Genomic DNA, 16,668 nt, shown 5'->3' on the forward strand with positions numbered 1-16,668 from the left:
TTTTTGTGTTTTATTTTTATCAGTGCATAATGTTTTTATTTATTAATGACTTAGTTCCGACAATTTCAATATAAAAAAATCGGTATTGTGGTTGTTTTCGTACTTAAAATATCTATGATGGCGTATCGAATACTAGCCTGGTTCAGTTTAATTTCTGTAATTACTATAGCCTTACTAGGGTTTGGTTTGTACTTAGCCCTGCTAACGTTTTTATTATCATTTATAGCTGGGTAAGTGTAATTGAGAATAAAAACGCTGCTAATTAATGCTCAAATAGTGAATGTTAATGAATTGACCTTTTTCTTGCAGAGTTCTTACAATCTTACATTTGAACTTTGATAGTAGGAAGATATTTTCTTCAGATATAGATTGTTTGGATGATCCTCTTCAGCTAACAAACTATTCTATTCAATCTCCAAAGGTTTGTGAAAATTAATGTAAATAAAAAATTATAAAAACCTGTCCTATCATAGTGACTAGAATGTGTTTTATGTTAAAATACTTGTTTTAAAAAGAGGTTCTAATTTATTTCAGATTCTGCAATTATTTCAAAATAATAAACCATGGCCAAAATTTGATAACAGAATTACAGGAAGTGAGACTGTTGACTCATTTCTTAACGAAATTATCACAATAATAATTAATGACTATGTGACACCATGGTATGAAGTTCTAACTGATGATCAAGAGTTCACAGATCATGCAATTAAACAAACAGTAGTTATAACAAGTGCTAATGTTACAAATAGGTATAGTATATTTTTAATATTTAAAGTGGCTTGCAACTGCAAATCAAATTCTATAAATACAACTCACAACATATATATATCACAATATTTTTTCTAGGATAAAACTTGTTGACTGGATATACTTATTATCAACAAAGTTTCCAGAAGAATTAACAACTCATTTAAAGTTATTTAAACAATCAAGGGTGAAATTAAAACATATACAATTACTTAGTGCCAAAGAAGTTGCCAATGGGTCTTCAAAATTGAGCCCAAAAAAACAAGATGAAAGAAAATCCCACAGGAGAAACAAAAGTGATACAGATTTGTCCTGGGCCCCAGGTATATTTATTAATTGTTTCTATTAAAATTTCTGATGTTGCTGTATTTTTATTAATTTTTAGTGGAATACTCAGTACTCTATACTTGTTTGGATGATACCTCATTAATTCCTTGCTTTCAAAAGTATAAATTTCTTACATGTTTCAGATTCACATACATTTGGAAAATCAAAATTCTATGGGAGTTCAGAAAACATAGGTAGCACTAATTTAAAAGATATATTTTTTGACTTGGAGTGTGCAATGGAGAATAAACTGCTTTGCAGGGACACCTTCTGCTTGGATCCTGAGAAAGAGTATTGTAATTCAATATAATTATAATTAAATAAATATAATGTAAATTCAAGTATATAAAGCAGGTTTTTATAGGAGAAATGAACCCATATGGATTTAAGGATAATTAAATATTTAAAATTTAATAACTTATAATTAAGATTTTTTTTGTTATGATACACTAGCAAGTGTCCTGTTTTAATGAGCACAAAGATATGAAAATGCTATTTTTGATAATAACTTTAATGACAAATGGAGCTGTGTCTAGTGGTTTCAATGTGAGATTGTCATCCCTGGGTTTGTTGGTTCAAACTCCAACAATGCACCAATAGATTTTCTGTGTATATGCGCATTTAAGTAATAGTCGCTCATGCAGTGAAAGCATTTTGATAAAATCGGCACACCTTAGACCCAAATAAATTGGTAGTGTGTGAAAGGCACAGAAGCTTAAAACATACAGAAATTTGAGGCTCAAACCTCAGAAAGTGGTACCAACATTGGTATTATTATATTATTGAATTAATAATGTGAATCTTTATTCATGATTGACAGCAATTTAACTTTTCAGCATTTCTATGTGAAATATCAGAAGCAATACTATATCTGGTGGCCCCAGAAGAAGCCTGGAAATGCCACGCCCTAAAACTAATTATAGTAGAGCTGCTTTCATCAATTGTGCTGAAACCTATATTCAACATGTTGAGCGATCCTGACAATATTAACAGAGCGATTATAAGAACTGTAAGTTACTCATTTCTATACAAAAACCAAGAGAAACATTTGTATGAATTGACAATTATAACGCAGTTAAATCAATATTGTTATTTCTCTACTTGATGTATCTCTCGTCTCTGGTGATGTGACTGATTTATTTCTGCAACTACTTAAACCTGAGTCCTGACGAGTCAGGTTTCTTTGCTGAAAGCGGACGGTTAATGCCATATTTCGGAAAAGGGCCTTTCTGTCGGACAAATTCCTGCATGTGCTGATCACAATAAACACGCATATCTTAAAACGTTTGCGTTGTATTCCTATTATGTCCTTCTAACCAATATTAACACAGTAACCAAGACCGGTTATCTATCATATATAATCTGAAATATATCAGTTATTTAATTAAATTTGCATTTATAGTTGTTAAATTAATCAAATTTTCAGTGTTGCCGCGACTCGCTGTTGCCGTCAGAGTTGTTTCTTCTGGTTATAAGGACATGCGCGGACGCAGAAGAACTAGACGCGACGTTGGAATTGGTTCAGAAGGATATACAGAAACTGGTAAATGGTCTTTTTTTTTTTTGAAGTGAAACTTCTTTAGAATCGTTGTGATTTCAAACCGGATGCAACGAAAAAGCGACAGTAAAAAGAGACAGAAACATTAATTCATATGATTTAACGTGGGAGAAAATGAGATAGATAAACTTCTTTCGAATCGTCGTGATTTCAAACCGGATGCAGCGGTAAAGAGAGACAGAAACATCAATTCATCATATGATTTAACGTGGGAGAAAATGAGATAGCAGGCATTATACAGCCTCTCTTTACTGCCGCTTTTTCATTTGATCGAATTTCAAACTTTCGATGTTTTAGTTTTTCCCAAATTAAAAATTTATATTAAACTTATAAATTAAAATTTATCATTAAAATATACTGTTTTAAAAGAACACACACATTTAGATAATGGAAAATGATTAATTTATATATGACTAGCTGACCTGGCAAACGTCGTCTTGCCAAACTACTACCTTTAACTCAGCGCCATCTGTTAGAATTGTATCAAATAATAAACAAATGTTAATGTTATCGTAATTTTAGTAAGGATGCCTATTTTTTTGAAAATGAAATATAGCCTATGTCACTCAGGAATGATGTAGCTTTCCAACAGTGAAAGAATTTTTCAAATCTGCCAAGTAGTTTCGGAGCCTATTCAATTCATACAAACAAACAAACAAAAAATCAAACCTTTCCTCTTTATAATATTAGTATAGATTAATAATAAAAAAAATGTTTTTGAAGGTTTCACTTCTACCATGTGTGAATTGCACATATGTTTTTTTTTATTGGACCACAAAATTAGGACAAACACATGTCAACATCAACTTACATACGAAAATATAAAAAAAGCGGTGCCGTCCCTAGAACATGTGGACACGACCAGGTCTTTTTATATAAAAGTTTTTATTACTGGCCAAAATTATATCAGTCATTGTTTTTTTTTAATATCTAGTGCATTCTCAGTTTAACTATTAACACAACGCTTTTTTTACAGCATTCCAAAGACAGTGCCGGCGAATGGGAGCTTCAAGATCGCCAAAAGTTGTCTTCGCTGCAGTACTTGGCTCGCATCATTCAGGCTAGAAGAGCTACTATGGGACCACAAGAAGGTTTCCCATAACTTTTTTATAATATTGTTATAATATACTACAAGCTGTCCCCACGAACTTCGTTTCTCCTTAATACCTAGCCTACCTTTTTAGTACCCACATGAAACATTTTGCTTTGCTACCCCAGAGATTGTTCGGTTTTCCGGAATGAATACTTTTTAGGTTTTTTTGTGATTCTTCTCTTTATATACCTCAGAGTTCAAGTTAATAAAAAAATGGGAGTTGATCGAAGAGGGTAGATGAAAATTAAGGATTGTATGTATTTTGTATGGTGTATCATAAAAAATAAAAAGGAAATAGATAGTAGCCGATTCTCAGACTTACTGAATATGCATAAATAAATTTAAAAGGTCGAGCCGTTTCGGAGGAGTATATGACACGAGAATTTTATATTAATTTTAGCTGTGACAATTTCGTATTAATCGTACAAGTCCAGTATTTGTTTTTAATCCCCTTGACCTTGTAATATGGCAAATGGACAACAAAATAATATAATCCTGTAAAATGTGTTTAAATATTGATTTAGGTACAAACAACGCCAGCACAGAGAAGGTGTCCGAAGAAGTTCTACGCTCTTTGAAGTTCTTGCGGGCGACGGCCGCTTGGAGGTCTAACGCCCAATATCTTCTGGAGATCGAGATGAATGAAACGGGTGAGAGGTTTTGGACGTTATAACTATTTCTTATAAATTCAATCGAGTCTGATAAATTGTTTTCCTTATTAACGCATGATAATTTACATAGTTCTAACAAACGCCTGAACAGGTCTTCATAAATTTTGGCTTAGAGCCTCCGGCGTCAGCCTTCAAATAAAAATGCAAATTGGTTCTATCGTTTAAGAGCTATGCCACAGATTCAAACACTTTTCAGAGCTAGGCCAGCGAGTGTGTTGCGGGCCTTTTAAGAATTGATACACACTTTTCTTAAAGGACTCTAAGGTCTATGATTTTTATACAAATAGCAGAAATCATGATATTTTTATGTAACAAGTGCCAAAAGGACAAGAAGCTCAGTTGAAGAGAAGGCTCGCGAGTGCGTCGCCGGCGTTGCTACACATTATTGTTCTCTACGGTTTCTAATTAAGTATACTCGAATGTTTAGAAGTTGTGCAGATCTGGAATTTCTAATTCCCACTTCCAGATGTTCCTCACACCTCAAAAGCTGTGATCGACAACCTGCGCTCGTCTGCTCTTGAACTCTGCGACCTGTATTTGGCTCCGAACCGTCAAGTGATGGGTCTACCTGAGAACTGTCACTCGGAAATGGTCCGGAAGATCACCACCGAGGGTGAAGAGTTCACCAGCAACCCTCTATCGTGTTTTGATGATGTTCAGAAGTGTGTTTGTAATGCATTAGAGGTATGTTTATCCTATATTTCTCATATACTTGTAACTAGCGACCCGCCCCGGCTTCGCACGGGTGCAATGCTGATACTAAATACACTACAGAAAATCTGTGAACGTTGTATATAAAAATGTGGGTTACCCATAAGAGATAGACATATACCATCACGGATTTTTCTGTAGACCTTTTCAATGTGTACAATACTTAGTACATTATTTTGTTAAAACTCGTAGGGTTCAGCCTGCGTTTGCAATGTAAGCGGAAAAAATGTAATTATTTACGACATCACAGTAGAAACCTCCAAAATAACAGTACTTCTCCATTATTTAATGGATGTTATTATACATATAACCCTTCCTCTCGAATCACTCTATCTATTAAAAAAACCGCATCAAAATCCGTTGCGTAGTTTCAAAGATTTAAGCATACAAAGGGACGTAGGGACCGAGAAAGCGACTTTGTTTTATAATATGTAGTGAAGCTAAAAGCTTTCAAAAAGTTCGGTACACACACACACTTACACACCACACAACATCCGTGTTAGGTATTACTTAGTTAAATGTATTTAATATTTTTCGTTCCTTTTGTCAATATTTGAACCTTTTTTATAAATATTATGTGTTCCAACTATATCTATATATTAACTATAATTGTATTTTTGAATATATGTTATGTTAACTATATAAGTACGCAATAAATAAGCGAAAAATTATAATTAATTTTAGCAAAAATTTATTATAGCTAATATAAGCATTATACATTTATATAAAATAAAATTGAAATTATTCGTAATTTCCTGTTCCAAGGATGACCCGACTTGGCAGGCAGATTTCATGCTAGAAACAGAGCAAGATGGACCGGACAGAAGTAATAGGTGAGTCGTTCATTATTTAGTTGTTCAATGGTCTTGGGACATTGCGTCGTTTTTATTTATCATTTTTAAGGCTACCCTTTGAGGCCTACCGATGCAAATATTTTCTGTCGATCGGAAATCATAATTCTCTGCAAGGTCTAAGTTCCTGGTACTCAATAGGAGAAACATAAAATTAAAGCTGAAACATTTTTTAACTGACGATAGTTAAGCCTGAAAACATTGATTAAATGATTCCATAATTTTATGAAAAAAATTGATTCATTTTTATTGTTTACTCACAAAGAAGGAGTGAATCCACTGACGCAAGGCCAATCGAGTGGAAGAGAGATAGATGCGACGCAAGCGTACAATGAGCGTAACGGGACAATTAACATAACAGAAACGTATGCCGTTGTTAGAATTTATTTAAAAAAGTTTTTTCTTTACAGTGACTTAAGAACAGCAAAAACCGAAGGAAAAAAATATGGAGGTATTTCAGTGTTTATTTAAATTTGCTTATTAACTTAACTAACTCAAACTACCAAATATTTACTAATGTCCACTTAGTTTTTAAACATATTATACTTCGATTTTAAGCACTATCTATCACATACTACATAGCATGTATGTAATTTCTGAAATAACTGAACCATTTTTGAAAGTTAGATTATTTCTTAGTCTACCTACCCGACTGTGTAATTAGAATGTTAAGGAGATTTATAGTTAAATTGTGCTTCTGTGAGAAATAGCTGAGAGCTGCATTGTTTTATTATGTATTTGTTGAGCAAATGCCAATGCTATAATAATGCTTACAGAAAAATGCAAGCGACTTATGAAGACGTGTTTCAATCAATTGCCCAAATTATTCCAAAAATCCAAATATAAATACGAAAGTCCCAACAAATCCCTGACATTCCCCCGATCCTTTACTCGAAGGATTCCCGCTTACAAGAACCACACTATCCCTAAATGTGCTAACGGTATTATGCTAAATATTTGCATGGTAATTAGTGCTTATATAATTATTTATTAAATCATTGACTTTTATTTAACAAAGCGCCAGACCAGGATGCCAGAAGTTCAAACAGATGACGGTACCGCAATCGAAATTGAATGTTATTGGTCCAATTTTAGACGCGTAACCTGATTGGTTATTCCATTTGACCAATCACAGATAGTCGGCATTACGTAACCTAAAGTCAAATGATGGCAATGATTTATTAATAATTTATTTTTTATTTGTTTATATTATATTTGTAGAATTGGGGCTTATTTTGACATTATTTTGTTTGTATTCATTCAGATTTGCTTTGAAGTAGATGTAGTGATTGCATTTTTTGTTATATTATGCCTATTGTTGCTAGAAGTTTTCTAAGCTAATTCATGAAGGCGACCATTTCCAGGTGATGTGGTATTGCCCGTACCTGGCTCGAGGCATAACAGATCGCGGTCAGACATTGTAGGCAATTTCGCTCACAAAATGCTCGAGAGCGTAGCATTAGGTCAGTAAATATAACTGCTTATTTTAATGACGTAATAAGGCCGGAAACATACACAAAATTGGTGTTCATGGGCCTCGAAGTCTAAATTTTTTAAGCCTCTCGTAGGCTCGGTTGCCCCTCTTATAAAAATCTTTTTATAACTCAAAATAGTTATTTCATATACTGTTGTAGACAAAAAACTATACACGCAAGCGAATATGTTTGTTTAGACGTATAGGTATATTTCGATTGGATGAATAATATGTAGTACAGAATTTCCAAGAGTTATTTCTCAAATGATACCCTTATATTCTTCATGAGAATAATTACATACAAAATATAAAAAAAATATATGCATCATATAGACATTAATGTCATATATTAATGATAGGAAAGAGGTTATATCAAGAAAGTTTTAAATTGTTAAGCAAGAAAAAACTAATAATTTTATACATTTTCATTTAAGATATTTCTCAATAATCGTCTTAACGTTTAATTAACGTGAACTAACAAATGTGGACTAACTACTGAAGGAGGAGGCAGATGTATATATTATGCCATGAATAACTCATATTCCAAAATTTAATTTAATAAATAAATTTAATTTTAATCATAATCAACATTTCACCAATTCTTAATAGGCCGGCCATGCACTAGCGAGCCCCCTGGCAGTGTGTCTATGGGCGGCGGTATCATTTAACAAAAGATAAGCCTCCGGCCCGGTTGCGTTTAAAAAAAATGATTCCTTATAAATCAACAAGTCATAAATAAGAAATAAAACAAATTTTTAGGAGCATCAAGTTTATCAGCAGGGACGTCAAACAGCCTGTCAATGTCACAAACGGAAATAAGCGGGAGAGCCAAGAATTATTTATCGCCGCTCTCTGCGTACATTATAGAAACAGGTATGTTGTGTCTAGAATGGTTAGGCAGACGTGTCTATTTTATTGTTGTTATTGACGTGTCGTTTAAATTATTAAAAAAAAATATTACGAAAAAGATAAAAACTAATTTAATCTGTGTTAACGGAAATCAATACAAATTTATAATATTTTTACATTACTCGATAAATTATCTGATATGATTTTTAAATACTAGTTAAATTATGTAAATGTTTCATCCCTGAGGTCGTAGGTTCGAACCCCGGCTGTGCACCAATAGACTTTTCTTCTGCGTATTTAACATTCGCTCAAACGGTGAAGGAAAATGTCGTGAGGAAATCGGCTTGCCTTGGACCCACACATTCGGTGTGTGTCAATAGGCTATTAGATTAACAAATTATCATGAAACAGATATAGAAGTCTGATGCCCAGATATAAAAAGCTAATATTTTAATAATTTACTTTATATCGGGTTATCAATTTTTTTACAACAGCGCTGGTCCAAGATAAAGGAAGAACATTTGGAATTTACGCTATAGCGGTGACAAGATCCTCGGACAACGAAGTTTGGCATATTTATAGGAGATACAGCGATTTTTATGAACTGCATTCTGCTGTTAAAGATAAGGCAAGATTGTTACATACTATCTTAATGTATATAATTATGCGTCACGTCGATTTTCCGCTATGAACACCTAAACTACATACGCTTGCCGTTTGCAGATTGATCTAACTTAAAATATAGGATTACATTATATATGATATATGTAATTATATCGTACATTTGTATGTCGCTGAACTCCTCTTAAACGGCAGGACCGATTTGAATGATTGTTTTTGTTTGCGTTTGTGGAGCCCTGGTCGGTTTTAGCTTCACAAATTGTATACTTTGATTAATATATTAATCGCTTGATATATCAAAAAAATCTAAATTCATCGAAACTTAACATTTCCCTCAAAGGCCGGCAACGCGCCCACTAAAATTGATGCCTATTGGCCGCGACAACTGCTCTTTAGCCCGCAGGCTCATTTGCCCTCTTATATGCTTGTAACAAAATTTAAAAAGTAGTGATTGAAAATTTTAATTACTACACGTACAAACTACCTTGGCACCTGATTTGGCGAGGTGGCGACTTACATTTTCAACATATTTGTTTGGCCGAATTAAAGAAAGAATTTAGCTTCAGTAAACTTTTTTTATTTAAAATAAACATGTTTCCAATATTGTTTTTTAACATTCCAGTGGCCGGAACTGGGTAATCTGCCGTTTCCAGCCAAAAAGACATTTCAAAATACATCGCGTACAGTACTGGAAAATCGGAAACGGATGTTGAATAGTTATTTGCAGCATTTGACGAGTATATCAAGGGATTCACGATATATAGCATTGCTGTCGCCGGCCTATCTTGGTGGATTTCTCAGTCCCGAGATACAGACTGAGAGGCATGGCAACACTGTGAGTATTTGAAACAAGAAAATATTCCAATTAAACCACCTAAAATGGCACTTTTGAACGTTAAATAAAATATAAAGATGATTCTTGTTGGTCCTTCCAAAATGCAGTTTCGTGTGGAGTCACAGAATTCCCTGTCTGTTTTATGATCATTTTTCATATATATAGTAGGTAGGTAGATAGCAAGTAAGTGATCGGCCTCCTGTGCCTGACGCACGCCGTCCACTTCTTTGTCTGGGGGAAGCAGGTTTCCTGACGATATTTGTATGTACCGTTGGAGCGAATGTTAAATGCGCACACGTCTGTCTAGACAGAACGAAACTTCGTGTTTTGTTTTATTGTAAATGGGTAGGTTAAGTTAGTATTATTGCATAGGAACGTTTAGAAAACTCGGCAAACGTTTCGTTCAGTCACTTGTCTGACGAAACTTTAGCGACTTGATTGAATATCGATTTTTAATTAACTGTCTAGAAAATCAATTATCACTAAAAAAAATAGAACTTTATAGACAGATTGATAAATCAATTATTCTACTTTCACCAGATTGATGCTCTCCTGGTAAACTCAATCAAGGCGGGAATGCGGACACTCAAAAGCATGCCTGACCAGTTTGCGAATACCGTCGATGGAGTTATGGATGGTAAACATTCAGTTTAACTTATAGTGGTTAACCTTGAAATAATTAATAGTTTTGACACTTTATTGTATTTACCTAATTTCGCTGGTCGTGTCCACATGTTCTAGGGACGGCACCGCTTTTTATATTTTCGTATGTAAGTTGATGTTGACATGTGTTTGTCCTAATTTTGTGGTCCAATAAAAAAAAAATAAAAAAAAAATAGCCAGAAGTCCTATATAGTCCGATAGTACTTCGGCAAGTTCTCGCAAATCACGACTATTATATAAGACACAATGTCTGACACAGACGATTCAGACTGACATTGCCATTATTATTGGTATTTTTTATTTGACCTTTACTAATAATACTTAAAAATATTTGTTTTTGCAGGTATATCAAAAGTGTTTCAAGGCAAAAGCGTAGATAATGACTACGATTTCAAAAGAGACGCTGCCTCCGAAGGTCAAGATGTAAGTTATAATTAAAAAAAAATCTTGTAAATATTTAGGTCAAAATGTTTAGTGAAATAATGCGTCCAAAGAAAGTCGACTATCCGCATAGCGTTATCTCTGTCGCACACTACTATTTTTATATTACTTTAAAATCCAAAATAGTTTTGTAGCTCCGCCTTTAGATTTTGATAACTGATATTTCTAGTTTATGAAATTGGAAAAGCATTCAGTAATGTAAATCTTGTGGTATAACCTACTTTCTCATCTACCTCCCTGGTCAAAATAATCTTCTCAAGTCGTATAAGGCTGGCAACGCACTCGCGAGTCTCCTGGTAATATCCAATGGCAGCGGAATCAATAATTATCAGAGAATCTAATTTTTTACACCCCAATAATTAAAATAAACGTGTGCAATGCAAATTTAAAAAAAATTGGTTCATGATAGTGAGACGAATTTAATTTTAATTTGTAAGTTTAATTATGAATTATTTATTTTGATAAAAACTACAATGTTTGAAAAAAATATATAATCAATTTAAATGAAGTATTAGTATTTTCTTTAAAAATATTTTTATTTCAATTACTAAGTATAATAATAATCCTTACTTTTGATACACTGTGCTAATTATATATAATAATGATACCTATCTCAATTTCTCCCACTCTAAATCTAATGAATTTATGTGTCTGTCTCTTTTTTTTTCATCAATTATCAAACAACGATGAGAGAGAAGTATTCACTACAAAAACCTATTCTAATTTGCTAATATTGTTATTTACACAATAATATATTTATAGGACGGAGATGAGAGCGTACCATTAAAGCTATTGGAAGAAGTACTAGGCATACGCGGCCTTTGGCTCAGGAGACGTCTTCTGGCTCCTGTTAGGACTCTCATAGCCGATCGAGTCAATAAGTAAGTGATCTTTCCATCTGTTGTTATGTATAACTACAGATTAACTAGACGAAATGTGATGCCACGATTTTATTTAATCATAAATAGATATTTTCAGTTAAAGTTTCATAAACAATTATTTAGTAGTTAGATATTGTCGCATTTCCCGATGTCCTTGATAATATGAAACGTAAATATAAATTCCTTGCGTAAATTAACGTCCCTCGATTTAACGACCTTTAAGCATCGAAATAAACTAACTTTGGTTGGTTTAGCTTGTCTTACATAAAATGATACACTTTACGTAGCATTACACCCACACTCAATAACGACAATACTTTGGAAGCTCCTAAAAATAATAAAAACTGCCTAGCTCTCTATGTTCTCTCGTCGCTTTAGTATCTTAGGCCGCAATAAACTCGACTTTCGGTATCATGCTTACGAACTTTTTAAGAAATTCGTTATTTAATTTACTGCTGATTGCTTGTGTATACTGTTGTTGACCATGACTAATAAATAGGAGCCATGGATTATCTATACGTTATCATACACTCCTTGGCTCCTTATTAGTTGATTGAGAAAGAGAGATGATGAAGATGGGAGGGATGAGTTTGAGCCTTCGCTGCACATTAAAGCTCTGATTAATAATAATCTTTATTATTGGAAAAATACTTCCTTTATCACCAAGCCTTAATATCCCAAGATATGAATAAAATAAGTAAAAATACAACAAAATTATGCATCAAAAGACGTCACAAACAGTAACAGTAGTTAACAGTATACGCAAATGCATGCAATAAAAATCTCTTCTCTAATCTCCATTTAACGTATGCTCTCTATAACGAAATAAAATGCCCATTAAGTGTCGTTATATAGAGTTTTATTACTTTAATAATGACAGAGTAGAGTAAACATGTCGTAATAAAAATTCATTCAATAAACCTTTATGGCAATAAACTATCTAAGTAATGTGTGTATGTCTGAAATAAATTAAAAAAAAAATAGCTTCATTTATACTTATTTATATTTTAGGAAAGTTTTAGAACTGATAGCAGCATTAACGTCGCCGCGTAATGTCGTGCAGTATTTGAAATCATTCAAGTGAGTAAACTCTTGTTATTAGTAATATAATTTAACTTTTAATAATCTCCCCAGTCACTTTTTTTAGCTAATTACACGACCGACACGACGACAAATTGTTGTCGGTATTAAGTAATTTATGTGCGTAAAGATTTATCATAAGAAAAATATCAATTGTAGCTATGATTAACTATTTGTTTCTGTAAACAAAATTTTCTATTTCCTTACGAAAATGGGCGTTCCAAAACACCTTATTACGTCCGAAGTTTAATATATAGTGCAAAGAGCCGATGGCTGTGAGAATGGAGTATGTATCACACCAGTCTTGTGAGTTGTGGCATCTTGGCCATTAATTATGGATTTTACATTTCATAACTTCTGGATATAATATTTAAGAGAAGGTCCTACTTATCTTTGAATAATTTCATTACAGGCAATGGTTAACCAGTCGTAATAATTCCACTACTTCAAGTAGGGATTCTGCGACCAAAGCCAGGACGAGAGTCGCGGCTAAAGTGGCGCTTCTAGCGGCAGCACCAGGTTTTATGTTTTTCTAGAATTAATAGGCCTTATTAAGTTTTCTACTACTTGCTTAATAGTAATAATATAGCATGATGGTTCGGCTCTTATAAAAACGTGGATTAAATGTACGTACGTGCTGATTATAAAGATTATTTATATATATATATATATATATATATATATACATACATGGTTGTCATGACAACCAAAGTATCTTTAATAAGTTGTAAAAAAAGTACCAGGAAAGTATAACAATTTAGCAAGTGTCTAATTTGTTCGTATAACCTATTTATTACAGACGATCTAAAACACATAGTGGGAACGGACGCAGCACGAAGGGGTCTCCTTACAGTTTTCGACTTGTTTCAAACGCAAGAAATTAATAAGCGGCTATTATTAGTATTGTTAGAAGGTAAGATTTAATTTAACGTTAGGCATTGTCCTTCTAATATTATCATCAAATATATAGTTGTAGATCGGTAAAAATATGTCTTGCAAATTCAACTATATTTATATTTGTCCGTTTTATTATTATTTTAACGTGACAACGTTGATAAAGGTATGACGATTGTCCCGTTACGCTTACTGTACACTTTCGCCGTAACTATCTCTCCTAACACTCGAAGACTTAAGTATGCAATCATTTCATCATTCTTTTGATATGACGTTGTCACGTTAAACTATCGTCCGTAACGACTTTACAGACAAACCAACTGGGGGTTTGAACGCAGGACCTCAAGAAAGACGAACCTTTAGTACTAGGTTTACATGACTTCCGAGCGGTTTAATTCCTTCAAGACTGCATTAACTATGATTTTTTGTTACAGTGGCCTTGTGCAATCTATTCCCTGATAACAACGTACCAGAGATATTTAAAAAGTTATATTCAAATTCGGCTCGCATTTCGCCTTCTAAGAAATCTGTAAACACAAATACCCTATGACGCCATTATATTAAAAAGTCTAAAGTGCGTTTTTTTCGTACTTAAATTTCGTTAAAACGGAATACGTGATTCAGAAACGAAAAGAATACGAGAAAAAATAGAAAATTGCAGCTGAAAACCCGTTAACTTAACGAACGACTGAGAGAAAAAACTTCAAACTTACTAATCGTTATTGCAACGAGGCGTTTCTTAGAAGGTTTTTATTTTTATAAATAAATATATAGTAAATGCAATTTTTAGATAGAGTAATTAGAGTTTTTCTAATTAGAGAATTATAATTATTTTATTAATATTATATTCAGAAACGTTATAATTTAGATTTAAATTATTTATTTTTTGTCTTGTGCATGTGTGAAAACCGAATTTTCCCTTCATTTATAAACTTAATAAGTACTCGAGTGATGTGAATAATTGTGATAAAACATTATTTAACTAATTGCTGTTTATAATGCGTATATATATACACACGTAAATAGTTTATGAAATTGTTGCATATGTAAAAAGTAAATTTCATAAGCGGTCTTTATCTTTGAGAGCAATGTTTGACGTACTCTCGTACATATGTACGTACGTAACGAAAACATCGGGACGTATCCGGAATGCCTTAAACCCAAAATGTCGACGGTGTGTGTGAGATCTAATAAAAAAATGTATGTGCGCGTTAGAAGTTATACTTCTTTGGCGTAAAAAGATAAAAATCTTTTCAAAAAAACGACACTAACAATAGAAAGAACTATATTGTTGACTAAAGTTTAGGGTGTCGATTTTTTGTGACGGTGTGCGCCCACATCGTCGCACAGCACCAAAAGAAGTATAACTTCAATGAATAATCACGAAATGGATATTTGGCCATACATACACACACAATTGTATCTACTATGACGATTATAAAATTAGCAATGTTTCTAAAAGATCTATAAAAAGTACGCCATTGCAATCGTTTTGACGTTTGTAATTTAAAATATTCATGAAAAAACAAAAATAAACTGATGTTTGATTTTGAAAATTATTGAAAGTTTCCAAAGGTTTATAAAAACTAAATTAGTCGAAATCCACTGTAAGGTTTTTCTTTCTTTCTGACGAATTGTGTTTACGATGTGATGAAAAGAGACGGGTGTCTCGTTTAAAGAGTGCAGTTTGACTGATTTTGTCTTAGAGAGGTCTAATGGTTGTTAGGTGATATTAAAATTAATATATATATATATATATTGCTGCCATTCATAAGATATAAAAATCGCTATAATTATAACATTATTTATTTTAATCGTAAAATTGTATTTTTAGTGTAATATAAATTATTTTGATCTGCATTCCTTAAATTTTTTGCTGAAAATTTGTATAATTTTTTTTTGTTTTTTGTACGTAATCAGAGTTGCTAGTTAATTCAAATAATAGATTAATTTTAGCTAACGCCTAGTAAATTTGAAATAAACAACGACTCTGAGTGCAGTTAGACTAAGTAAACTTTAAAGCCATAATTAAAAATTTAACATAATTCGTAATATTGTAAATTTCTACATGTACCTGTGGTTGTTGAAATTCGATAGTTTCATATGTATAGGAAAATTTACACATTCATAACATTCCATTTTCTTGTATTTTCGAATAAAATTTTAAATTAATATTGTTTTTTATTTTTTTATTTCTTATTAATGCATATTTGTCTATGATCAATTCCCGAAATAATTGTTGGGAATCGGAAGTATACAATGGTCTATTTTCTAAAGCTCCCATGTGGTACATTACTGCTTCAGCCATGTCAGCTAGGCATTACGATACTGCTTAATATTATATATATTACTTATATTATATATATAATATACGAGTCTCTACGAGAGACGCGCGCGATGGACCAAATGAGCATCTAAGTGCGGAATTTGATTCTACACTACGAAAATAAAGTAATATTAATACAAGTGAGAGTCGTGATAATTTGTACTATGGACAATAGATTACGGAATGGTAGCTAATTTAACACACAAATTCATAAAAAGGTGAATTTGCGAAATAATAATATTGCTCTCGGCCTACACCCTTTGTCCCCCGAACCAAATAATAAATCCACAATCTCAGATTGTTTTCAATTCGAGTTTGAGGATCAGATGGATGTCGATTGGTTATTGGCACACTTTTATCATTATATATTTGGATAAATATCTCCATCTCAGATGGTCAAAAATGGATTGAGATAGGTTATTATATAGTTTTGGGCGTTTGCCGATGATCTACCGATTCAAATTTAATGACGTGGAATAAGTGATACCTGTATCTTATATTCTATAATAAACATATTTATAATTTTATTTTCATGGTGAAATTGCTCATTCTCATGTTCATAATTATTCTATACTTAAATATTGTCTTTGGTTACGCTGAGAAAGATGGTAAATATAGAAGTCCTCGAAAATAATATAAATTAATT

At 32.6% G+C, this 16,668-nt stretch overlaps 1 protein-coding gene across 2 annotated transcripts; it reads left to right on the forward strand.

The window, feature by feature from the left end:
* LOC110994627 (sorting nexin-13) lies at window positions 1-15,039 on the forward strand. 2 transcript variants are annotated; one of them, XM_022261402.2, is made up of 23 exons: window positions 2-230; window positions 310-421; window positions 535-749; window positions 847-1,070; window positions 1,218-1,370; window positions 1,911-2,083; window positions 2,501-2,617; window positions 3,609-3,723; window positions 4,250-4,375; window positions 4,863-5,080; window positions 5,873-5,940; window positions 6,369-6,409; window positions 7,323-7,421; window positions 8,192-8,305; window positions 8,776-8,909; window positions 9,525-9,737; window positions 10,278-10,374; window positions 10,744-10,823; window positions 11,604-11,722; window positions 12,734-12,802; window positions 13,215-13,321; window positions 13,602-13,715; window positions 14,131-15,039. In XM_022261402.2, exons 1-23 carry the CDS (start codon window positions 115-117, stop codon window positions 14,244-14,246), a joined length of 2,940 nt encoding a protein of 979 aa, XP_022117094.2. In that variant the 5' UTR covers window positions 2-114; the 3' UTR covers window positions 14,247-15,039. The 2 variants fall into 2 exon arrangements, with proteins under 2 accessions (XP_022117095.2, XP_022117094.2); XM_022261403.2 differs by lacking the exon at window positions 7,323-7,421 and having other exon boundaries at window positions 1-230.
* The last annotated feature ends 1,629 nt before the right edge of the window (window positions 15,040-16,668 follow it).

The sequence above is a fragment of the Pieris rapae genome, chromosome 7 (assembly GCF_905147795.1).
Source record: "Pieris rapae chromosome 7, ilPieRapa1.1, whole genome shotgun sequence".
NCBI lineage: Eukaryota > Metazoa > Arthropoda > Insecta > Lepidoptera > Pieridae > Pieris > Pieris rapae.

Coding starts and splice junctions, on each gene's coding strand:
- LOC110994627 (XM_022261402.2), top strand. CDS start 115: ATGATGGCGTATCGAATACTAGCCTGGTTCAGTTTAATTTCTGTAATT. Junction 8,306..8,775: donor TGCGTACATTATAGAAACAG/GTATGTTGTGTC, acceptor TTTTTACAACAG/CGCTGGTCCAAGATAAAGGA. Junction 11,723..12,733: donor ATAGCCGATCGAGTCAATAA/GTAAGTGATCTT, acceptor TTTATATTTTAG/GAAAGTTTTAGAACTGATAG.